This window comes from Notothenia coriiceps, unplaced genomic scaffold (genome assembly GCF_000735185.1).
Source record: "Notothenia coriiceps isolate Sejong01 unplaced genomic scaffold, NC01 NC01_scaffold00000339, whole genome shotgun sequence".
Taxonomy (NCBI): domain Eukaryota; kingdom Metazoa; phylum Chordata; class Actinopteri; order Perciformes; family Nototheniidae; genus Notothenia; species Notothenia coriiceps.
Window position 1 is genome coordinate 3,747,464 of NW_011333040.1, and position 24,672 is coordinate 3,772,135.

At 40.6% G+C, this 24,672-nt stretch overlaps 2 protein-coding genes across 2 annotated transcripts in view; both read right to left on the reverse strand.

Moving 5' to 3' along the window:
* Positions 1-11,761, reverse strand: part of nherf1b (NHERF family PDZ scaffold protein 1b) — a 47,940-nt gene extending 36,179 nt beyond the window's left edge. Inside the window, exon 1 of the mRNA XM_010768190.1 lies at positions 10,848-11,761. Within this exon, the coding sequence (XP_010766492.1) occupies positions 10,848-11,423 (576 nt within the window). The 5' untranslated portion in view covers positions 11,424-11,761. The remainder of the gene's footprint in view (positions 1-10,847) is intronic.
* A 1,535-nt stretch (positions 11,762-13,296) lies between these two features.
* LOC104942889 (ras-related protein Rab-37) lies at positions 13,297-23,705 on the reverse strand. Its single transcript, XM_010768199.1, has 9 exons — positions 23,225-23,705; positions 22,347-22,457; positions 20,341-20,382; positions 18,835-18,901; positions 18,575-18,627; positions 18,123-18,188; positions 17,341-17,397; positions 17,188-17,264; positions 13,297-15,551 (listed from the first exon to the last, which is right to left on the reverse strand). The coding sequence occupies exons 1-9, from the start codon at positions 23,333-23,335 to the stop codon at positions 15,446-15,448; spliced, it is 690 nt and encodes a 229-aa protein (XP_010766501.1). The 5' UTR covers positions 23,336-23,705; the 3' UTR covers positions 13,297-15,445.
* Between the last annotated feature and the right edge of the window lie 967 nt (positions 23,706-24,672).

Genomic DNA, 24,672 nt, shown 5'->3' on the forward strand with positions numbered 1-24,672 from the left:
ATATAATGCAGAAGAAGGTGAAGGCTCAATGCAAATATTAGGGATGAGCTCAAGTGCATTCTTTTTGGCCATGTTGCAGGGAAATCAAATTATCCATGTGCCACCCCATATGTTTATTCATCCCTTCCTTGCACAAACACTAGCTGTCAAAGGCACTTAATTCCAATTACACTGCGGCGTGTGCTTACTCTAAGAACTGCCAACACTTCTTCTCAGTAAGAGACAAGTTCAAACTGTATATTACAGTACAACACTGTCCAGGTGCTTGATCTCTATGGAGAAGCACTCATTTCACTGTCCTTTCCTGTGTGTGTGTGTGTGTGTGTGTGTGTGTGTGTGTGTGTGTGTGTGTGTGTGTGTGTGTGTGTGTGTGTGTGTGTGATTGTGAGAGCAGTTAAAAAACTAAGTTGGGTTGTATTTTTATAGGAAAACGTTTCCCCCATTATGCAGAAGCACAAAGCTTCTGTCGTCTTCTGTCTACATCTCATGTTTTTAAGAGCAACACTGCCATGACCCAGTCTAAACATAGAAAATGTCAACAGTTGCTAACGGAAAGTTTTGGAAAACAAAGTATTCTCTGTCCGTTAAACAAAGCACCAGGATATGCCGTGCGAGAGATGATCAAAAGATGACCAGTGCATACCATCATTCTCTCAAGACATCATCAGGCCCCCCCCCGCCGCCTATTCCACACAATCCAGATAATGGCAGATCCCAGATCACTAGCTTTGCATCTATAAAAGTAGGCTAGGCTTTTGCTCTTTATTTCAAAAACAAAATAACTAACAAACACATTGACAGGCGTTCCTGTGTGACAAGGGGAAAGGCAAATAAAAAAGAGTAGTATGCACAAGCTATTTCTCTCCTCTTCTTACACTTCTTCTCAGGTCCCTTAGAGGTCATTCCTCCTGCCTAACGAAACAAAGTTATCGAACACAGATGCTGCTGCAGAGGCAGAGATCCTCGTCATTTGTTTCGTCAGTCCCTGCTCCTGTTGGTGTGGATGACATCAGTATAAGGCTATCTGATGCAGCCCCAATGCTGACCATGACAGTAGATTGATAGTAAGACAGTGTGTTGTGGTTTCCTTGATACCATCCAGCTGTGCTGAAGGTCAGGGTATGTTTGGCTCTACTACAGAGAGAGGAAAAGACAGAGAGGAAGACAGGGAGACAATATGTCTTCTTGTATCTTTTTCTCTGTCCAAGTTTTGGACATGTCTGTTCTGTGTAAAGGTCCCATGTCATGGCCATTTCTACTGATCATAATTCCATTGTTGAGGTCTACTAGAATAGATTTAAATTGTGCAATTTTCCAAAATCACATTGGTTTCTCATACAGCATCTCTGTATAGTATGTGTATTCACTGAATTTCCCTCTGTCCTAAACGGCTTGTAGGAGCTCCTGCCGGTCATTTGTTGTTCATTTGGGTAAGGGCACGTCACGATACCCAGGAAGAAAACATTGGACAATGAGAAATCTCCAACGAGGTGTTTTGGGGAGGTATTTTCTGTGTTAGAGTTTTACTCGCTACAGGGTGTACTTTGAGGGTTTTTTACTCTGCACACCGTTTACATGCATAACAACCTTCATAACACACAAGGGGATGGGTAATAATCGGAAAAGCATGACATGGGCCCTTTAACTCATTATGTGTCATGGGATGGTCTCAAGACATGCCTTTGGGGCTGCCTTTTAAGGGTGTGCAAGGGGAAAGAATCCAATAAAGGTTCAAAAGTCACACGTCTTGTTTTAAATATCAAACAGCACATTCGTCATGGGATTCATGACAATGTTGCCAAACATCTGGAGGCAGGGAACATCATTTGCCTAAGCAACAAACCAATCTTGATTCCAAAAACCTGTTTCCTGTCACTTTAAAGTTAAAAACAGATATAAAGGTAATTGATGAAGATGTGTTTCAAGCATTTCTTTAAAAGGATCGGACTTTTACAATCAATCAACCAGCCTAGTAAATGTTACTGAAGCTCCAAACACCAGCAGAGTCCAAGAATGGCCGCTTAGCCCTAAGAACACAAGCAATTTCCTGCTCATTGTTTTGGGAACAGAGTATCCAATAAAAAAGATAAGTAAGCTTTTGGCCTTGCTTGCTTATATGTGTTTGTGTGTGCCTGTGTGTGTGTGTGTGTGTGTGTGTGTGTGTGTGTGTGTGTGTGTGTGTGTGTGTGTGTGTGGTGTGTGTGTGTGTGTGTGTGTGTGTGTGTGTGTGTGTGTGTGCACATTGCTTTAGTTTAGAGGACCTTTGCTTACCCTTGCCAGAAAAAGGGAGGAAAACAAACACTGACTTTATTACAGTAATGAATATGCTTTGGGAAGCAAATGATAAACATTTCCCATTAACTCCCACTTGTAAAATGTCAAGAATGACTCAGGGAAACCTGTGACATTTGACTTTGTTGGGACCAAACGCTGCAGTCTTCCAATGTTGCTCCCTGACCTTTTACCTCTGGAAACTCATAAATGCCCAATCACTCTGTATAACTCAGCTGCTTGAGCCATCTGAATATAACAAAGACTTGTTAACAGTTGAGACAATAGCTTAAGTGCATCCACACACAGCTCCAGAGATCGTTTTTCCGAAGACTGATACTAATAAATCAGTAGCAACGCAGGTGCTGTTTGTCCCCGTAGACTCTAGAGTACACATGAAGTACATCGAGCCAAGCTCATTACTCTTTGCTCCCATTCATTCGCTCTGGCAAGCAACAACACTGATTCAGAAAACCGACCTAGGGCAACCTACCAAAAAGGATATACGAATAATATAAGAAGAAAAATAATGTGTGCTCCATAAGAATTTCCTCTGATGCTGTGGTTTTATAATAACTGCCAAATCAGCACAGCCATGCATTATGCAGCTAATTCTGACTTGTTCATATTTCTGCACAGGAAACGCTTCATCACAGAACTAGAAGGGAGGAGGAGTGTGTGTACTCCTCTGTCATATACTGTAGGTCAGAGTCTGTCTCAGCTTGTGAGTCTCTATCTCTGCACTCAGGTGATGCTCAGGTGAAACAATGATCTCTGTGTTGTGCTCTCATCTTGTGGACTCGTCCACGTGGAGGTGGAGTTCATCGCTGGCTGCCAGTCCGACAGTAGGATTTGCATATAGTCGAGGTCAGGTACAACACAAGACTCCCTGTGTTCTACGCTGCAATAAAAGAGCCCTGAGACCATCAGGCTGACAGACGGGTAAAAACGGCGGGCTGAGTCCCCTGTTCTGAAGAACAAAGGTCAGGTGAAAACCGGTGAAAACACACTGTTTCTCCTTATGTCATACCCACAATTTATAAGATTTCATCTTTAGTTTGCTTCAAAATAAGTTACAATTTTCACATTACACATTTGACACATAAACAGGTTTACATGTTTGTTAACTGGCTAAAACATGAAATCCTCCTTGGTCTAATTTGTGTGTACTGATATGATGTACGTTTTTGAACCCACTCTTCTTGTGTTTAGAAGTACACATCATAACAAGACAGAGCTACAATCTTGGACTGTGACAGGTTGTCTGCCGCATGCTATAGCAAGGTGCTTTGAAATAGTTCAACTCTGAGACAGGCTAACACTTGTCACACGCACGCACGCACGCACGCACGCACACACACACACACACACACTGACTGACTGATACATGCTTTCATCTTCTAATCATCATCATCTCATCGTCTAACTCAACTGTCCATCTCTGGTTAGCTCTGTTTACCATTTAGGTGTTTGCACCGGATTCAAATTGTGACTGCTGAATCAAAATGCTCCTAACTTGAAAAAACTAAACAATGACTGTCATTTCTTGTTACCTCTAAATGTATGTGTGACTGCAGCACAGTTTGGAGCAGGCCTATTTATAGCCGACTACCTGCAGTCTGAAAGTCACACCAGGAGATTTTGGGAGGGGAGTCCTTGAGCTACTCAGTCAATGCAAAGCATTGCTGTGACAAGTTTGCAGATGAGGTTGGTCACCGTGAAGTCGCACTGCATCGTCGCCTCCCATAAAGCACAAGACTACATCCTCAAAGACACAGGATGTTAGTACTCTCAGTGCATGTACACATGTAGACAGCTAAGTGCATGCCATGCATCCCCATGCATGTGAAAATATACATAAACACTCACGCATGTACCATGTTCACACGATTGCACAGGCCTTTTAATTTCAGAATATAAAACCTTGGTAAAGACTTTATTATTATTTATGTATCAAATGTTTTCATCACAATAACTGATGTGTTTCTCTTTATGTGCTATGATGTGAGTTTTTGTTCCAATAGTAAGCCCACAACAAGAACATCTGCTTTCCTAGTTACAGTTATAGCTAGTGACAGGGAAGAAAAATTGTAACAAAATAAAACTTACTTTATATATTTTTGAGAAAGTTCCAGAAAGAGGTTATAAATCCACTCCTGGGCTCCGTACAGTATCTTCTGTTCCTCAATTTCCTCTGTGAAAGTCCCAGTCAAAGAAACCAAAACAAATAGAAGTATCTTGTGTGCATCTCTGACACAGCCAGTCCCCCTCCGCTGCTCACTGATGCTCTCTGGAATAAGGAGGAAACTCTGCTCACAGCTCTCGACTCACAGCCAATCATGTCACAGTGGTTCCTGCCTCTTGGCCAATGACGAGCCTCTCAGGCTCCGGCCTACACACCACCCCCTCCTGCTGAAAGTTCCCATGCTTGTGGACAGACTCGAAAGGAGTGGAAAGGGAGTACAAGGGAAAGAAGTGGAAAGAACTGATGTAGTATTTAGTATGGAAGAAGTAGAAGAGAGCGTTTGTCAATCATTTCCATTCGGGAAAGAGTAATGTCAGACACAGTAAGATGACCAAACTCTGGAAGCTGTTATGTAAACTGCTAGTGGTTGCCAAAAAAAATTAAACCAGTTTATACATCTACGAATACCTTACCCACTATTTATTATATTGGGAGCTTTTTTCCAGTTAGAATACAAACAAGCATATTTTCCAAATTGATGAACTTTTCCTTTAATGTCGGCTCCCATTATACACAAGATAATTGTGGATTCCTTTTGGAGAAGCGAAAAGAGATACATGACAGGTCAATGACTCTTTAAATAAATCCTTGGCTGACTTAATAATAAATAGATAAATTATATTGCCATATTGAAAAAAAAAGATTGAATCATTTTTGACATTTAAAGTACACTCAAATGCACTTGTAATTCCCAGAGGTGATGTGACTCTCGTGCTTCAGTGACGACGGGGAATACAGCCCTGAAAAAAACATGAATTGCAAATGTTCTTTGTATGTAACTAAACATTGACAAAACTGATACGGCTTGTGTTGCAAAGCCAATGAACGTCTGCTCTGTCTTATTTATTTATTCTCCAAAGCTATCAGTGACACACACAATGACGCACACATTCAGACACACTCAGACGCCTTTATTTTCTCCCTGGAGGGACTGGAGCCATGGTGTTTGGTCCAGAGAGATTCTCTCCTCATTCAAGATGTGAATATAAACAGGCAGGACTTTGAGCTGCTGCATGGTTATCTACAACATTTGGATTAACATCTGAGATTGTGCAGGAACGTTTGTGTGCATATTTTGTTTGGACAAAGGTAATGTGTGTAAGTGTTCTCTAAAGAGTGAAGTGGCCAAAGCTGAGCGGTACAGAGATAGAGGTTTCCCTGACCTTTGTGTTAAGCTTTGGTAACTTGCTACCAGTTGCATGAAAGGATCTTTATGAGAGAGGTAACTATCTGCCAGAATGCACTTAAGTGTTTTTTCCCCAAAATATTGAATTTAACTCTTAAACTCATGGTCAACTTTTCCACTTAACCTTTTAACTTGCAGTTACTTGCTCTGGGAGAAAGCTATCAAATGGACCGGTGTTTTTGTAACAGTGGTATAATAACTTCAGGAGCTTGAAGCAGCTGGTCTTTAAATGACTCTATCAATATCATAGTGTTATCATCAGGTTGGATAAAGCTGGGGTTTCAATTTAGGCCAGAAAGCCTCATGTGTTGCTAACTTGTGGCATATGCACTGAAAGACAGGAAGAACTGATGCAGTAACATTACTGCATCATTCCATAATGGCAAGTGTATGATCTAGCAGTTTTGATGCTTGACCTAAAGGAGTTAAAGCTTGGACTTTAAATAAAAGCATATTTTTAAGCATTCAATTGTTGGAGCATCCCATACAATTAAATTACACTGTAGGTCAAAGTAGTTTAAATTCACTCAGTACTCAGGGACAGGTAATAGGTTGAATATTATAGAAGCTCTGGGCCATTTACAACTGGAATGCTAACAAAGAGTACATGGAAAATACAGTAAATATCAAATCAAAATTAAATTGTGTACCTTATGATAGGCTTCTCTGGACAACTGTTGCTAAATCTGCCTCCTCTCTGATTTCAAATATCTTGAAATGTAGTTAATGGCTCTCATCCAACATCCCCAACATCATGTTACTCACAGCGTCACAAATGTTACTTTGCTGTTGTTGCTTTCTAGAATTTCTGAGAGCACATTTTGAGTTAATGCTCCCATTGCGCCCTGAGTGTAGAGCCTGGTCCATAAAAATACACACTGAGGGTAATTCACCTCTTCCCTCATCCAAATATTGACTAGGAGCATAAACAGCTGTAACTGCCCACCATATTTCACACTGTGATGACAGTTGAATCCGACTACATCTCAGCATCTCTGATCTACCTCCTGTGCAAGACAGAACTGCATATTTTTAAACAAGATTATTTATTGCTGAACTTATTTTGAGTCACAGGTTGTCCTTTTTCCTTCAAGGCTGTGTGTCGGTTTACAGTAATACAAAAAGATTGGTCAGCAATTAAAGTAATTGTTTCGGGAAATACGTTTTTTTACTTTCATTGTTATATTACAAACTCAATATCACTCTCAAAGGGGTCCTTTACATTTTACCTGGAAGCAGGAAACAATGACTGTGACTAAACAGAGACTAAACTTAGCTTACCATAAAGGCAACTAACAGGGGGGGAGCTAGCCTGTGTCTGTCCAAATGCAACACAAACAAATATACTAAGCACATTATAACTCGATTCAGGGACCCTGGAATGGGCAGTCTTTTTTACAGAACCAGGCTGGCCATTTTTCCTTCCTTTCAGTCTAAATGCTAAGCTAAGCTAACCGTTTTCTGCTTCCAGCCTTATATTCATCTCCTCATTTAACTAGCAGCAAGAAAGTAAAATTGCATTTTTCCTAAATTGTCAAATCATTCCTTGAAGGTTTAACTTTGTATATTTAAATAGTAAACCGAGTTTTATGACGAGAATACAGAAAAGCAAGAAACAAGACAGGCAGACAGAAATCCGGGCAGTGGCAGGCCCTGAGGGAGCAGCCAGGCAAACATGCATGCAGCCTGGGATTCAGCAAAGCACGCTGAGTGCTACTGTACGGAGCTGTCTGGCCCCAAGGCTCGTCAAAACTCAAAGGAGTGGAAGGGTTATGCAAATGCTATGCAAAGGGAGTACCCTTTGTTCCTATGCTGTACTGAAAATATTTAGCAATTGGACAAACCGCAAGAAAATGAATACAAATTTACAACTGTTATTTGTCGGAGCAAAGGGGAATTGTTTAGTCTTTGATCTATGAATCCTGAAGGATTTGAAAATTCCTTTAACACATGGGGAATCTGAAAGTAGGCTAAATAAATAACCTTTCCGTGCTGCCTGTCCCTAAGCAGAGATGACAGTTTACACACACAGAAAACACACACACTCCAACACAAGCACACACACAGCAGAGACTCTGTCCACTGAGGCCTTATGGAAGACAAGACTGTGATCAATAAGTCTACTTTGGGATGAATGATATACTGCAGCACCGCAGGTACCTGGAAAACATCCTGAATGTTTTCCGCTGCTTTGCACCAATAGCAGCTGCAGAAGATGTTGACAGTAACCATCACAGAGACGGGAAGGAGATGTTTTTCGTCCTGTGAGGTGTGGAGACTGCAAAAACGCCCGAAGGGACGAACGCAGTGGAAAACATGCTTCTGGAGATGGAAGGTTCAGGTTCACTTAGAGGCCTGTGGAGTTGAATGCAAAAACAATTGAGCTGTTGGAATTTGACGATTTGCACGAATCATAAAGGACAGTTTTCATTATTCTCTGATATATCAAAAAGAAATGTTCAGCCCTAAACATAATCAAAGTGTGTTAACTGACAATACAGTCTGGATCTGTTCCACCTCAAGACCAGTCTGACATCAAACTATCAGATTACACAGTGCTATCTGTCTTTAAAGAGACAACACAACATGATAGATTATCTTTTTGTGGTGACTGACAATAAACACAGAGACATAATGATAAGTTACAGACTCTAAGAAACCTGTCTGGCTGCAGAGCAAGAGTTCTTCCAGCTATAGCAGTATTTAAAAAAGAAAACCAAGCTTCCCTTTAAATAAGCTTTGAAAACTCTAATCACACATAGACATCTTCAATTTGATGGCAAAGCAAATGAAAGCGGATTATGTTGAGAACGGAGCGTGGTGTCTGTGATTTAAAATTGTAATAAGCCAAATTATATATTTTTTTTTATGCTGAAAGGATCTTAAGAGGAGAAAAGAGACTGAGAAAAAGACTAAGGGAGAAAAGGTTAACCGAACACCCGCAATTATCTAAAATACCAATAATTATTCTCCAAGAACCATCTGTTCCTTGCTGACACGCTCACACACTCACTGTCTTGACCTTGTTAATTTAAAAGCCCTATGGCAACACTTTGTTCACAAAATGTAAAATTCACTTTGCACAATCCCCATTTAAGAGGTTCCATAATAGCATCAGTTGAGCCAGTGCGTGTATATCCATACACTTGTGTCACAGAGGTTTATACAATCTTAACAGTTAAACTGAGTACGTTTTGCGTCATATCTTTTGTTTATCCTGTTCATCTTTCCCCATGCAGCACCCTATTTTCTCTCCCATTGTTGTCTTTTACTGGAAAGTGTCTAAGGTGCTGTCACCCCTCTACAAGTGAGAAAATCAGGAGACATATGGATGATGTACTTTTTACAAACTGTTCTAAGGAGTCATGACAAGTGCAGTCATGAAAAGAAACAGATGCTAAAATGATATTGTCGCTGCCTGGAAGCATCGTGATCTGGTGAGTTACAATATCCACAAAGAAAGGCAATTACCATTAGCTTTTTTCCTATCTCTCTCTCTCCTCATTTGAACTGTGACTGTTCCATTTCAAAAGCCTCATAAGTCTTTCTGATAGTAACCACATTTAGTTTCACATTTATGTCAATTATAGCAGATGTTGGAAACCTCTGCATAAGAGTACCAATACATATACAGTGGGAAAAAAAGTATTTAGTCAGCCACCAATTGTGCAAGTTCTCCCACTTAAAAAGATGAGAGGCCTGTAATTTTCATCCTAGCTATACCTCAACTATGTGTGTNCGGACACTAGTTCTACCAACGCTCATTAGAGGTAAGAGTGGTAGGAGAGGAGTGGAGTTATCTTTGTATTTAGGCTGCAAGTCGACAAAGGTGATCAAGTGCTGATGCTAATAATGATCCGATTCATTTGATATGGATTGTCTACCAATACCGAATCCTGATCCGATTCTTCTATTTCCCAGATAATACAGCTGCACCGTGTACACTAGCTCTATTTGTTTTTGCCACTGTAATTCACCATAAGCAATTGTTGACTGTCTATGCCAACCAACTGTCATTTGTAATGTATTTTACCATACTTTAACGGTCAAGTTCTGGCAACCACAGCAGCCCAAATGTTAACGTAAATCAAATGTCAAGTTTTCTTTTTACAGTGTACTTATATCTGTACATTTCTTTTCAGTTTGCTTCAAGAAGTGGCTTCAACAGACAGAAATGCAGACCAGATTGGAAAAGGCTGGACGCTACACAACGGGAAACATTATGGACATGAACAAGGAAAAACAAAAAACACTTTTTCTTATCATACATAGTGTTAATGTTTTTGTTACCATTTAAATATTGAATTGTATTTATTACTTGTATTTTAAATCAAATGCACCTGTTTTAGATCATATATTTATTTTTGATCTAAAACAGGTTGATTTGCAGGTTGGTTGTTATTTGTATAATTATTGTATTGTTACTGTGTATTTTATTATATTAACTAGCTATTTATTAAATTAAAAAGACTGTTATGAACACTATACAATGTCTTTATTTTTGGTAGATACCAGAATACATGACAATGAATCTTTATAATGTATTTATGTTCTCTGGTTTAAATAATCATACCAGTATTTAAACAATGTATGCTGGTCACCTGGAATCCTGGTAAGCTTCCAGCATGGTATATTTAATACTATTATTAAACATAATAGATGGATGCTGCTGGTGACCAGCCCAGCATAGACCAGCATACTATGCCAGGATGGCTGGTTTAGCTGGTTTAGCTGGTGCACCAGCTAAACCAGCTAAACCAGCCATCCAGTATCCCTCTAAACCAGTCAACCATTCCAGCCTAATATCGTCAGGCTGGTCAAGCTGGTTTTTTCAGAAGGGTTAACTCTTATCTGTCCTATCCTGTGTTTCACTTTATTATTGCTTAATAATTCAGCTTAAAGGTGTATCTTATCTTACTTATATTGACTTGTTTTATGGTATCTTATTTCTTTTGTTCACCAGAGATGTGCACATAAGTGTTATGGAAGTATGTCATTCAGTAAAAAAAAGTTAGTCGACTGATAGCAAAACTACCAATTAGTCGACTATTCAGAGGTCAGCTCTATTAATGTCACTTTTGGAATTAAATGCTATTGTATGTTGTAATGAGTGAGCATAAACTTTTTTTTCAAACTTTGACTCACCTTCTCAGAGTTGATGCTCAGCTTTTTCTCGACGTGCATGTGGATTTCCCCGTTTCTCTCCGGGACTGGCGTGGACTCCCTGGGTGTCCCCTCTCGGTCCTCTTCCTCGTCTTCTTCACCCTCCTTTGCATGCCTCTCATCCCCGTTTACTGTCCCGTCCACCTCCACTGCCTCAACCACCACCACCACCTCCTCTTCCTCCTCCTCTTCTTCTTCCTCCTCGTCGAAGGGTAAGGGCACCCCGTCAGTGACATACTCCTTCAGGCACTTCATGTTGTGTTTCTTCAGCAGCTGCTCCGTGTCCGGGTCCACCACCACCAGCTCCAGCCGACCCGCGGTGACTCGAATCCGGGACACGACCTGCTGGTGGCTCTCGTGCTCCACGTCGTCCCCGTTCACGAACACGAGCCTATCTCCCGCGCGGAGCCCCGAGGTCTCAGCCGGGCTGTCAGGCTCCACTAACCGGATAAACTGCCCCGTCTTACCTTTCTCTCCGTGGAGGTGGAAACCGTACCCGGTGTCCGCCTTGTCCAGCGTGCACAACCGGGGGCGTAAAGACTGGCTTTTGCTCGGCATGGTGGTGGTAAGGCTTCTCTTGCCTTCACTGTGTTTTTAAAGTGGAGTTAAAGCTCAGGATACTGCTTAGGAAGGGTGTGCGTAGAGATGCACCCAACCCCCGCCCTCTTGGGGAGATTACTCCGTGGGAAACGGTGCTGGTGTTTGTTCCAGCTTCACACACGAGTTTAAGTCTGGATGTGTGTGTCCTCTCACTTGTGTAAATCTGCACTGTGACTCGGTGCTCTCACGCGAATTGGAGGTCCTGACCTGAGGACTGAGCTGAGACTGGTTAAACTCACACAGCTCCCCTCTCTGTGAGCGACTAAAGTAGAAAAGCCACTCAGGAAGAGGGAGGTGCTTTCACGGAACTGCCCAGCTGGCTGCCTCATGCAAAGTAGTGACTCTAGGAGTAGTAAACACAAAACCAGGCTGTCCAGGAACATGCTGAAAGATACAGTAATGATGTTCAGAGGGGATAGAGCTTGGATTAAAGCAAAACAAAATAAAAAAAACGTATTCATTCATTCCCACTATTTGTTTCATACGTTTAATATTCAGTATTTTTCTTTTGGTTCTTAGAAATTGCATTTGTAGTTCCCCCCTCACCTTTTGCCTTCTTTCCCCTTTATGAAAAACACGTGTTGCACATTTTGTCATACTGTAGATTACATATTTTTATTCAATGTTGTCCCTAATAATAAACCATTATTCATCTCTAAATGTCAGTTTAGCTATATCATTTGTCCGGAGAGGAATACATTACAGTGTGTTTGACTTTGATGTTCCACAGTAATTTTATTGTGACATTATCAAACTTTAAAACATTATATTCTTGTATAATTTCAACTAAGAATAAGTTCTCCCTGTGGTGTATAGTCTGTCATAAAAGAATAATTGATTTCAGGAATGTTAACCGTGTAAAGTCAAATTGTGTTTATTCATTTATTCCCATTCTTTTAATCTTTCTTTCTCTTATATCATTTTTATAATTGAATTGTAGTTTCCCTCATCACTTTGCCCTCTTTCCTCACTGTGACCGGCACGTGCTGCATATTTTGTCACATTGTTCAAATATAATCTTATTTCTGGCATCTTCAACATTTTCCAAGCCAAATAACACTTTCACACTTTCTGTGTATCTCCTAGTGTTTTCATTTAGCTGTGTCAATTATCTGAAGCATTAGTTTATTATCTGCCATTCCTTCTGGTAAAAGCACTAAATTGCAGCAATAATAGGAGAAATTCCTACCTAGGAGTAATAAAGCTTAAATCTATCTCACAATCTTGGTTTAACAGCATCATTGAGCCAGACTGGCATCAATTACAGTGGTCTGTCTTTGATATTCAACAGTGATTATTTAGTTGTCACCTTATCACATTTAAAACATTTGATAATGTCCCCCTGTGGAGTTTAGTCTCCAATTAAATATGTAGAGTCACTGTTAATATAGATATGCCTGAAATAACATGTACACTCTGATATGCCAGATTAGATTAAATTGCAATGATCAACATTCACACTTTAGTCATTCTGGTAACCCTTACGAGAGATTAATTCAACAATAATGATCAGCATCCTTTCAAACTCCAGTGTTTTGAAGCAACCCAGAACCCTCTTTACATTTAGATATCAGAGTGGTTCACCTTTAAACATAGAGCAGTCAAAAAACAGCTCAAATAAAACCTGGGAGGATTCGACTGTTCATCTTGCTTCTGGTCCTGATAAGAGGACAGAGACAGGACACTCTACCTGGGAATATACATCTCCCTCACCGTAAGCACTAATGAATACAGCAGGTTGCTATTAGTTTAGTTGATGGGAAGTGATTTAGGTAATTATGTTTTCTTCACGGATAGAAAGTCTCCTTAATGTGTGTGACTCATGGATGCGAGTGGGTGAGCTGCATTCAGGTGTGCGTGCAGCCCAGTGCAGGGAATTGAAAATGTCCTCCAAGTATATCATAATAACTTTACCTAACACATTAAAACAACCACAGCACTTACAAAACATCACTATACAGATTTTCAGCATCCTTTCAAAAACAGTAGATCTCTATATTGGAATAAAATAGACAGCACAACCCTGAATCTACAGGTTGTCTAATTGATAAAACAATCTCTAGAGCAACATGTTAGAATATACACAGGGTAGCTGCTGCCACACGGTGGCTCATTAACCTCAACACACCCTGTCACTCCCAACCCTCCAAAACCCCAACATACACACACAAAACACACAGATGAGACTGACTTCAATAAAAAACACCAAATACATTACAAAATATACTTTTTTTTATATATCTAATATGATAACAAAGCACTTTTTCATGGCACTTTGTGATCACTGTGACGCCTCAGAAGAGGGACGAATGTGACAGCCAGCTAAATTCCACAAGCAAACATTCATAATGAACATTGTACAAAGAAACAAGTTACAAAATGTGGAGCGTGAACAAATACAGCTTGGGTACAGTCGACACAACAACATCCATCCTTAGAGGAGACACATCAATGTTCTGGGAGTTCTGCGAGCACGTCCGTGTTTTGCGGATGGTTAAAATGTAAATAGCATGCAAAGGTATCTCTAACCAAAAGATGAGAAAGTAATGATAATGATCTCTTTGTATGAAGCCTGGTGTGACAGTGGGTTGCTCAACCAGCACATTTACATGAACAGTACTTTAAATTAAGTGTCACTGGCCCTGAATTGAATGTACAGACAAACACACAGCAAAAAGTGGCTTTATTCCACCTAACAGCAATACAGATGTGAACAGACAGGATCATTTGAGCTACAATCTGACTGTGAGACTGACGTCCACTTCTCAAACACACTGATTTATCAAAGGGTAAGACTGTAAGGCCAAAAGGGGTTCAGTTCACAGCCTGGTAAAACAGGGATGGAAACAAACTAAGAGCTGCAGGGCAAAATGCGATATCTACACCAACAGTCGTATTGAACTTCCATTAATCATGAGTCAGGCTCTTCAGACTGCAGGATGAAAAATGTGGCACTTGTGAGAATTTGATCGAACTCCGTTTTTCAGTGTCTGCTGCTAGAACAAATAAAACTCAAAAAGTTAACAGACGCCTCGCAGGCTTATTCTCTGCTGTGCGGCAGGGGTGAAGTATTTTTGTAGGTAGCTGGCAAACAAACGTTTTTTTTTTTGTTCAGCAAGGTAATGTTCACAAAGAACATTAGCTGTTATGATTTTTGAAACATAAATGCAATTTCAAGCAGTGAAAAGCAACCACGGTTCCATGATCTCAACATCAGAAATCCTTATCTGCATTACAAAAGCTTTTCCTTTCAGCGTGATTCATTGATGAATCTACGAGTTGTAAAAGTTAAGTAGGAATAACTAGCACAAAAAAAACGTATTGCAAAAACGCTAACACATTTGATGGGTTTCGGACTTATTCCTGCAGCACACTTGGTTGACTCGCATCTTGACCCCAGCCAGTTGCAATATAATTTGCAAGAGCCAAGAAACGCTAGGATCTATTTCCATTATATGGCAGTAAACACAACACCTAGGCCTGCCGAAAACCATGCTGCATTTAGAGCACAGTGTGTTCATGTTTGAAAATGTTGCACTGAAACTCAATGTCCAAACATCAATCACAAGAGTGCCATAGTTTCCATCCAAAACGACAAATGATGTGTTTGCAGCTATTTAGAATAGAAAGATAATTATGTTTTTTCCGTGTCCCTGGAGATATTGTATTTCTGATTGCAACTCCTGACTTGTAATTTGATACAACTGTCACTACAAAGACCACACACATTTCTACAAATGACATACAAAGAGTTTCAAATTCACATTTCAGATAAGGGATGGCTGCCAATCCAGATTCACTTTCCATTGGAGCTTAAAGCCCGGTGGTGGAGACGAGGTCGTCCGCTTCTCGGGTTTGGTGCTGGGATTGGCTTTTATGTAAGAGAGCAGACTTTATTTTTATTTTTACCTCGATCCAACTCCTTCCCTTCCTCCCCCTCCTTCTCTCTCTGCGTGTCTCTGCCTGGAGATCAGTGTCAGCTACATGTGGCCACAGCAGCTCGACTTGTGCTTCTGAGCCTCGATGTAGTCGTGTATCTGGAACTTGGGCTCATTCTGCTGCTGGGTGGCTCTGTGCTTCAGCTCCCTGATGAAGAGAGACGCAGGAAGTTAGATACAGAGGAGGTGGATGTGTGGGATGGAGCACACAGGGTGAGCAAATCAAGAAAATGAGAAAGGAAGAGAAATAAAAAAAAAAAAGCACAAGCGAGGAAGAGAAACTCATATCTGTACTGAGATTTAATCAAAATGCCTTTGGCAAGAACCATTTAATCAAACTTGCACTTAAAATACACACAACGATTGCAAATCACCCACTTTGCTGTATTTCACAGCTCTGGGGACATGCTGTGCAATCAGTTGTTTTTTGTGACAAAAACAATGATTCTTTCTGCCTTTCAATAGGAAAGGTGTGTGCACACGGAAGTCAGTCAAAAGCAGAAATTGCACAGCTGATGTTTAAAATCCACAGGGAGCCTCAAACATGCACAATCACGGTTTAACAACAACAGGAAGAAACAAGATATTAGCTAAAGAATCATTAGAGGAAAGTAGTTGCATGAATCAGAGAGAAGTCTGTCAGCATCGAAGAGAAACATCAAAATGATCAGGGAAGGAGATTAGCGTAACCCAAGTATGCAACATACATAATAATGCATGTGTTTATGACTCCATGAGCATGAATCCAAATGAATTCATGCACTTTTTTTTTTAATATAAAAAGAGAACATTGTGCCAATTTAACAGGTCTAGAAACAAAATGTTTTTCTCCCTTCAGAGGACTATATAAAAGACGCCTTTAAAGTGTCCAAATATTAGATTTACGGATCAATGCAGCTGTTTTCGGTAATGAGAAAAGTGCTATGGCTTCTCTGTATGAGCCCTTTGAGAGTTTGTTTTTCATTTCTATCTCTGTTTGGTTGTTATTTTCTAGAGTGAGAGTTGTTTGCTCTCATTTTAGGAGGCTAGTGGGGCGTTTGGAAATATCTCCTTAGACTTTCCACCTGTCACTTCTGTCCAGCTTTCTGTAAGGAAAACCTGCTGTGATGCCTTCATTCAGAGCTCAGCATTAAGACACTTGGCTGATAAAGAAATCATGTTCAGATTTAAAAAACAGTTGCATCCTTCAGGGATTTCCCCCCTGTTGTTAGCTTAAAAGCTACATGCAGTGTGCTGTTGGAGGGACATCTTGTATTACATGGAATACTCAAATGAAATATACTATATGGCCAAAAGCAAGTGGCACATCTTTGTAATGTTTTAATTCTAAAACACAACAGCCTCCACTCTGGGCGATACAGTTTGACACAAAGTCTAGTTCCAGTTGGTCCTGAACGTATTGGATTGGACTGAGTTTAGGATTCTATGCTGGACACCCAATTCTTCCACATAAATGTTACAAAAAGGGTATTTATGTGCCTCATGTTGTAAATCAAGGCATGTTGGGAAAGAAGAGTGTCTACGACCTTTTGCCAAAAGTTGAAACCACACTTTCATATCAGTCTACTGTATATGGCAGTACACTTCATTTCAAGAAAAACGGAACTAAAATTACTTATTTACATTTTTTGTATTTAAATGAACTACCAGGCAAAAAAATCTGTCAAATCAACACTTGTTTATGGGCCAACTTTAGTCTGTATGTCCTACTTGTGACAGCCTTAGTCATCTAGTAGATTTTGTTCATGTACACAAATATAAATGGGTGCAGCTATAAGACTTACTTTGCTATAGCGAGAAAGGCCAGCTCCACATTGACTCCTGTCTTCGCACTGGTCTCCATAAATGGTACACCATATTCCTAAATGAGAAACATCAGATGAGCAAGTGGAGTGGCTGTTGTTGAGATGTGACCACACAGAGAAGTGATACATTACCTTCGCCAGCCTCTCTCCATCCTCCGTCTTCACGACCCTCTCTGCAGCAGCGTCTGCCTGTGAGACAGCAGGAGAGGAAAACAACATCATGAGTGGAGGACGGAGGGTCATAGACGCACCATACCATTAGCTACACTGATGCAGCATCGTGTCTCTCTGCACGTCCTCTTATCTGCCGCCGGCTGCTGAGCCAGAGCTCTCTCAGACTGATGAGATGTCAGAAACTCCACCTCAAGCAGAAGAGCACCCCCACACACACTGATGCCCCCGAGTCCTACTGCTCTCACAGCAAACCATCTGATCTGCTGCTGTGTGACATCTCTGACCCCGGGGAAAGGTGAGTCCTCTCTGATCCACCAGAGGGAGCTTAGAAATATATTAGCTCTGACTGCAGATGTATCACCAGCGGCAGTGCGGAAGCTCAAAGCCAGTGATGATAAGTAATTTTTGTGTCAGATATTGAATTTATCCTTCCCAGATCTTTAGAATGAATTTGTGTGGTTCTGTCAGTCTACCATCTTTATGTTCACTGGAGGGAATGTCTTCTCAAAGACAAAAACAAAAAAACAATAGAGAGACACAAACACAATTGAGACTGTGCTTCACTTGTAATTGTTAAAACAAGCGAGTGAGAGTTCACATTCATGCATTCGCTACACAGTGGAGGCTTTAAGGTGTTCACATGTCTGCTTGAGTGTGATAAGAGTGTGTTAAAATTGTGCTAAGAGACCAGTTATCCTCATGATCTTCTTATGGAGCGGAAAAAAGGAAGCTTTGCTCACCTTGTTGCCGAGCAACATGATGACCACATCCTTCTGGGCATACTCGTGAATTTCAGTCAGCCAAGCCTTTCAAAGTAAAAAAGAAAGAGATACAGGAGGGGGGAGAAGAAAGAGATTAGTCCTTTTTAAAAAAGTACCATCGCGTACAGTCTTAATTTTTGTCCTGCTCCTGAGCTCAGATTTTACAATCCTCCAATCAATCATGCTGAGACTCAGTCACTCTCATCCCTGAACACTTTTATTGCTTTCCATTACTGAAACTTGGAAATGCGTGGCAGAGCAACTGATAACATCGTGTCATTTCCAAAGATGGCTGGGAGAAAATGTTGGAGGTACTTTGCATTTAAACCAGTCAAAGTGAAACGTTCAGCTTGAGAGGCTCGAGGAAGTGAAAATGAACCGACAGAATAAAGAGAGAAGGAGTGGGAGGGAAAGTCATTTAATAGTCTTACCCTGATATTGTCAAACGACATCTTACTGGTGATATCATAGAGCAGAAGTAACGCTGTAAAGGGAAACAGAACATTGTTACCTTCACACTGTCAGATGCAACACATTAACACCTACCTGCACACTTTCTAGGCACAATAATAAATTATAGGCTACACATCTCAGCCAGGTTGCCTCCCTACCTACACTACCCGTTCCTACACACACTCACACACACACACACACAGAGCATGAGGAAGTGCATTATCAAATCAAAGGTTACCCTGGGCATCTCTGTAGTAGGCGTGCGTTACGCTTCGGAATCTCTCTTGGCCCGCTGTATCCCAGATCTGCGTAACAAACCACATAATTACACAACAGCTAGCATGGGAAAACTGAACCGCATGATGAACAATCCCCACAGTAAATCCTCCACAGCCAACGACTCAAGCAGAACACATACCATTATATTTCCCTACTGAGCCAAAAATGCAGACAATATTTATATATATTATAGTCAATATTGAGTAAAGACTTATTTTATATAGTTTTAAAAAACCGCACCATTTCAAAGAAAAAAGCTCAACCAAACCAAACCATCAAGAGACAAATTAGCTGCTCCGAGATAAGTTAGCCACAGCTAGCCGCTTAAGCTAAATGTACTATTATAGGCTACTCCCTAGGTTGTTTTCTTGAAAAATAAACACATAGCTATAACTAAATAACATTTTAGGCAATTTAGTGTGTCATGCCATATAAATAAGGTAGAAACTAAATCTGGTCATGAAGAATAAAACAACTAACATTAAAATGGGTATGCTAATAGGATAAGAGGCCTAGCTGAGCAGGTTGAACATTTTGAAAAGCCTTACAGGTTTTTTAGTGCCGTATAACTTTAATTTTTCAGAGGAATAAGCTAAAACCCAAACTAAACAATAAAAAGGCTAGCTGCTAAAGTTGATACATAAATTTTGATGAACATATTGGAAGTTAAGCTAAATAGCCTAGTTTAGCAGAGTAGCTGCAATGTAAGCTGACTCTGGTTCAACATTGTGTGGTTGAGCTTATTTTATACTTAAATTTAAATGTATACAATTTAAATTAATAAATTATATTACATGAAGGTAATGACAAATACATAGAAAGCTAAATTAACATTACTGACTTTTATTTCTAGTTTTCTAAAAGCAGAGTGCAGTCTTTTCAATAATTGGTTTAATAAGACATACAAATATGTATGAAATCCTATCATACGGTTTATAAATACTGTTTATTTTTTACCAAACACTAAGCGTTTGGGTACAGTAGGCCCATCACCTATATTTAGTATAGACTCATGTTGGAAGAGTCTAGTTTGGAATCATTAACAGGATTTGAATCATGTTCATGGCCCATGCAAGGAAAACAAATTAAAAGCATTTCCTCGTAAGGAGGAATCTAATTGTGGCACCTCCCACTCAGTGTTGAATGAACAGGTTATGATGATAGAAAGGTTTGTGCCTTGGATTAACAGCTTGTTGCTGGCACAAAATCATGCAGAGTGGCTCATATTGTATAAATACAATACGTTGATTTGATTGCATGGCAGTACAAACAATGACAGTCATTTAGGTGTCAATTATTTAGGTCAACTATAGATTTGAGAAATCTTTTCAGATGATTTTCGATTCTGTAAACATTTACCAGATGAGTCAATTGGAAAATGGTTTTAAGGAGGATGTAATTATTTGTCATTCAATGAGCTAATAAGGAAGACATCTTCTTAGCAGGTAAAGGTATGTGATCTTACCTGGAGTTTGACTTTCAGGTTGTCGACATCCACCACTTTATTCTGCAAACATGAGAAGAGCAGTGAGAGTCTGACAGTCCACCATATGCTTTACAGACTGGAGTGCTGTAAAAAAAAACTAAACAGAAATGAATGTTGAACATCACCGCAGATTAAGAATAGCTAAGAGACTCAGCATGTGGTAAAAGAAACAAGACAACTAAAAGTGGCTTTGAACAATGGCAGAGAAAGTAATTTGCAACACCCACACAACAGCAAGGTCCTGGGATTAGACTTAATTACACAACAGTGAGAAAGACGGCTGGCAGCATAACAACTGACTCCCCCGTTAATTTCCTGCAGCCCCGTAGGGTGCCCTCTGAGTTCCTGTAGAGAAAGGATCGTCTTAAAATAGTTATGGTTATAAAAAGCTAAATGTGTACAGATGATTATGTTGAAGAAAGAGTGAATGGAAATCAAGGTGATGCTAACATGCATTATTTAAACATGCGTGCTCCAACATGCTTAAATGAAACAACAGGTTCTCTCACGCTCTGTTTAATGGAGGCTGCGGGTTATTTTTATTTGATGTGACCTGCTATAGCATCAAGCCAGGTCGCAACCACAACTCAACCTTGCACAGAAAAACACACCAAAGAGAGATGAAGGAAGTGTGACTAACAAATGCTCTGCAGCACTTCCTTAATCACTTCGTATCAGTGACAGGTCACCACAAACAGCCCCTGCCTTTCCTCTGAAGGCACACACATGTGCTTGAAGGAAATGCAGTCAGGGCTTCACAGTGACAAAAGAAAACCACTGCGATTTGTGAGAGAGACAAAGCGGCCACATGCCAAATCCTCTGCCTTGGCAGAATGGACATGGTTCAACCCCTGCACTAGTTGCTATGGGTTTCCATTTCCCCCCTCAATTATGACATCGGAGGAGCCTGCATGCTGAGTAACTGCTACAAGGAAGCATGCCGAAAATAGACCGGCAATGTTACAAGCTGCCACAACAGCCTGCCTATCCCTGCACAGAGCACCACCTCAGCATACTGAATCAACTACTCCATCAGATCCTCTGTTTCTAAGCAGCTTTGCCCCTGTGCATAAGTAGAAGACAGAAATATATTCTATATTAAGAATGATTTTTCCGATTCAATGGTGTGACAATGAATGTAAAAGTTAACCAGCGTCAGTTTACTTTCCCTAATGGGTTTTATGAATGGGATCTGGCCGCAGCACTTGTTGCTTTGGTTTGAGTGGTGGCCCGATGAACCGTTTATGCTCTTGAATAGACAATTTCCATATAGATCATGTATCTGTCAGACATCCATTACACTCTGTGATGTCTACACTACCATCAGAAGAAGACAATGCATCACTCTGGCTAATGCAACACAATCTCCTCCTCAAACAAGCCCTACTTGACTTGCCATTAGTGTGAGTGTTGTGCCCTGATTGGAGGGATACAGAAGGTCGAAAACATTCGCTTCAAACAACCTATTGTTTCATCTCTGCAAAGAAAGATACAGTATGTGTGTGTGTGTGTGTGTGTGTGTGTGTGTGTGTGTGTGTGTGTGTGTGTGTGTGTGTGTGTGTGTGTGTGTGTGTATGCATGTGGTATATGTCACTGTAGGAGCTGGTCTGTCGGCACTGTGACTCCTTCAGGATCGAGCTGTGCTGTAGCCTTTCCAGGAGACAGAGACGTGGGCAGGCATCTGCCAAGACATTTATGAACAGAGGCTCGCAGCACAAGTGTTCTGAGGAGTTGAATGATCGGTGAGAGGATTTGTACATTTGGTGCCATCATCGCAGAATGACTAAGTGTTCCCCGCAGAAGTAAGGTGATAATTGGGCCACAGCGTGACTAACAATTCTGTCTTTTGTCACTTTTGATATATCATTAGGATGTTTTTCATAAGGCAAATGTTTCCGTATAGTAACGAATAATAACACAAACACAGGAATAATGAACAGTATAACGAGCCATTCTGTGAGACTGTTCAAAAGCATCTCTCTCACCCTAAAGTCTATTCCAACGGTGGCTATAAAGTTGCCTCCCAGAAATGCCCCGTCTTTAAAGCGCACCAAGACGCACGTCTTCCCCACGGACGAGTCTCCCAGCAGCATCACCTACAGCAGACCCACCACCAGAAAAGGGACAACAGGTTACAAAGCATGACTTAAGATAAGATAAGATGAACAGTCCCTCCTGAAGAGGAAATTGAAGCTGAAGGATGTGCTGCAGGCAATATTTATGCAATAATCATGATGTTTGACTCAGATGTTGGGCAATGCCTTATTTTGGTAAGATTGCAACCAACATGACACTCCAGGGAGATGATTCAAGATATTTCAAACCACTCTAACTCACCATTTTAACTCACATCATGTTTCAGTGTGCGTCCAAAACTAATCAATATAATAACAACAGGATGTGCAATTATACAATCCATCCAGCCCATCCAGTTATTCACACAGTGAGTCAGAGCTACATAAACATATTCGTGGATAACACTGCAATTAACTTTTGTCTTTGGGCCTTTATTAAACAGTTGCAGGTGTTCATGTTACATATTTAATGAGAGGGAGCAACAAGTACACCCTCAGCAAATATTTGCTTATCAGTTAGGGCGGACAAAGCTAGCTCGAGAGATTTAAGGGCTCAGACAGACTTCTTAGTCATTTAATTTAAAACCATCAGGTGTTTAAAAACATTGACAATGCATAAATGCAGACTTAAAGGTTTTTGTCCTATTATTCTCCAGATGTGGAGAGTATACAGTCATGTTGTTGCTGCTGGTACACACAGATGTGTATGTATGTCAAACCTACATACACAGATACCTGTTCCGCCAGCAGCACCACCAACAGAAACACAAAAAGACGGAAATACACACCTTGAAGGCAATATCATAATACTCGTTAACAGAAGCGCATCTCTCCAACATATATTTTGACGTTCCGTTTTTAGCCTGCTTTTCCAGCAACAGTGTATTTCTTTCAGACATCTCAAAGCCAAGAAAAGACGCGCAGGCTGAGAAAAAGCCAAAGCGCAGTTTATCTCCGAGATGTGTCCAAGAAAGACGCGCAACGTGTCCGCGAGATCTCCACCGCTCAGTCCCGGTGTCCGCGAGCCCCTTCCGCTCGCATTACTGCGCGTGGCCACAAAATGATCACCAGGCGCTTCCCAGAGGAGGAAGAGATTAAACAAATAAAAATAATTACACCTTAATATCGCACAGTAAGAAGACGGAACTTGAAACCCAATCCTCTACATCCACCAGCAGTTAACAAAGCGGTGATGGCAAACAGGCGGGAACATTTCTCTGCATCCTGGCGTGGGCAGATGGTTAACTGAGCGTGAGGACGTCGGCACCCGGCAGTGTTTCAGGCTGACATTGTGCCCAATAACAGCTGTGGGGGTCAAGCGCACTGCTGGCCGACTCATCCGCCACAGGTGGTGCTGAGGAGGGTCAGAGAGGGGGAGCAGAGACCCGGAGAGGAGGGGGGAAACATGAATTGTGACTAATTAGTGTAAATACACTTGATGTATAATGTGATGTATTCATTCAAGATGGTTATTGGACGCAAAATGGCATGCACACCTTAACCAAAGTCATTTTTCCTAACATGTTTCCTTTAAATAGGCTATATCAGGGAAATATGCCTGAAATGTGACTTATTAATCTAAATAAACTTACCGTGATTTACATTTAAAATGGATACACCCTTATTGGTGCATAAAATGGCGTGCAAACCTCATCCAGATTTATTTTTCCTAAGATGTTTCCTTTAAATATATCAGGATAATTGCTGCCAATCATCACAAAAAGTAGATCCTATTCTTTTATATAATTCTTCAGAACACATTTGTTCTTTACCATCCCTCCCCACAACATAAAAACAATGATCCCCCTTATCTTCTTATCAAAATCTGTAAACAATATCCCACATTTGTTCAATGAATGAGCATGTCATACATGTCTAAAATGGTTTCAGTGAGTCTGAAAAATGAATCTTTCCTGCAGTGTTTGTCTCCCCCCAGTGTTCAAGGCTCCACTCCTCAGTGGTGACAGGGCTCGTGGCCACGGTCAGATTTCATTTATGTTATATAACATGTCATTATTTGACTGAACTCATCTCTCCGTGCCAGGGGCTTCAGCTCCCCCCCTCTGACATGAGCATAATGATTAAACATGTGAGCTGATTGAATGCTTGATTTGATCATGAATAGGATCATAATGACGCTCTCAGATGAACAGCATGTTGTCATATTAATTTATTACATTTATCAGTGTATGACAATAATTCCCTGATGTGGAAAAATATATTATCTTCCAAGAAA

Bases quoted from the DNA above. Each gene is read 5' to 3' on its own strand.
- LOC104942889 (XM_010768199.1), bottom strand. From the start codon at position 23,335: ATGTCTGAAAGAAATACACTGTTGCTGGAAAAGCAGGCTAAAAACGGA. The intron at 22,458-23,224 runs GTGTGTATTTCC...GGTCTGCTGTAG, and splicing joins ATTATGATATTGCCTTCAAG to GTGATGCTGCTGGGAGACTC. The intron at 17,398-18,122 runs GTGAGCAAAGCT...GCTGTCTCACAG, and splicing joins TCATGTTGCTCGGCAACAAG to GCAGACGCTGCTGCAGAGAG.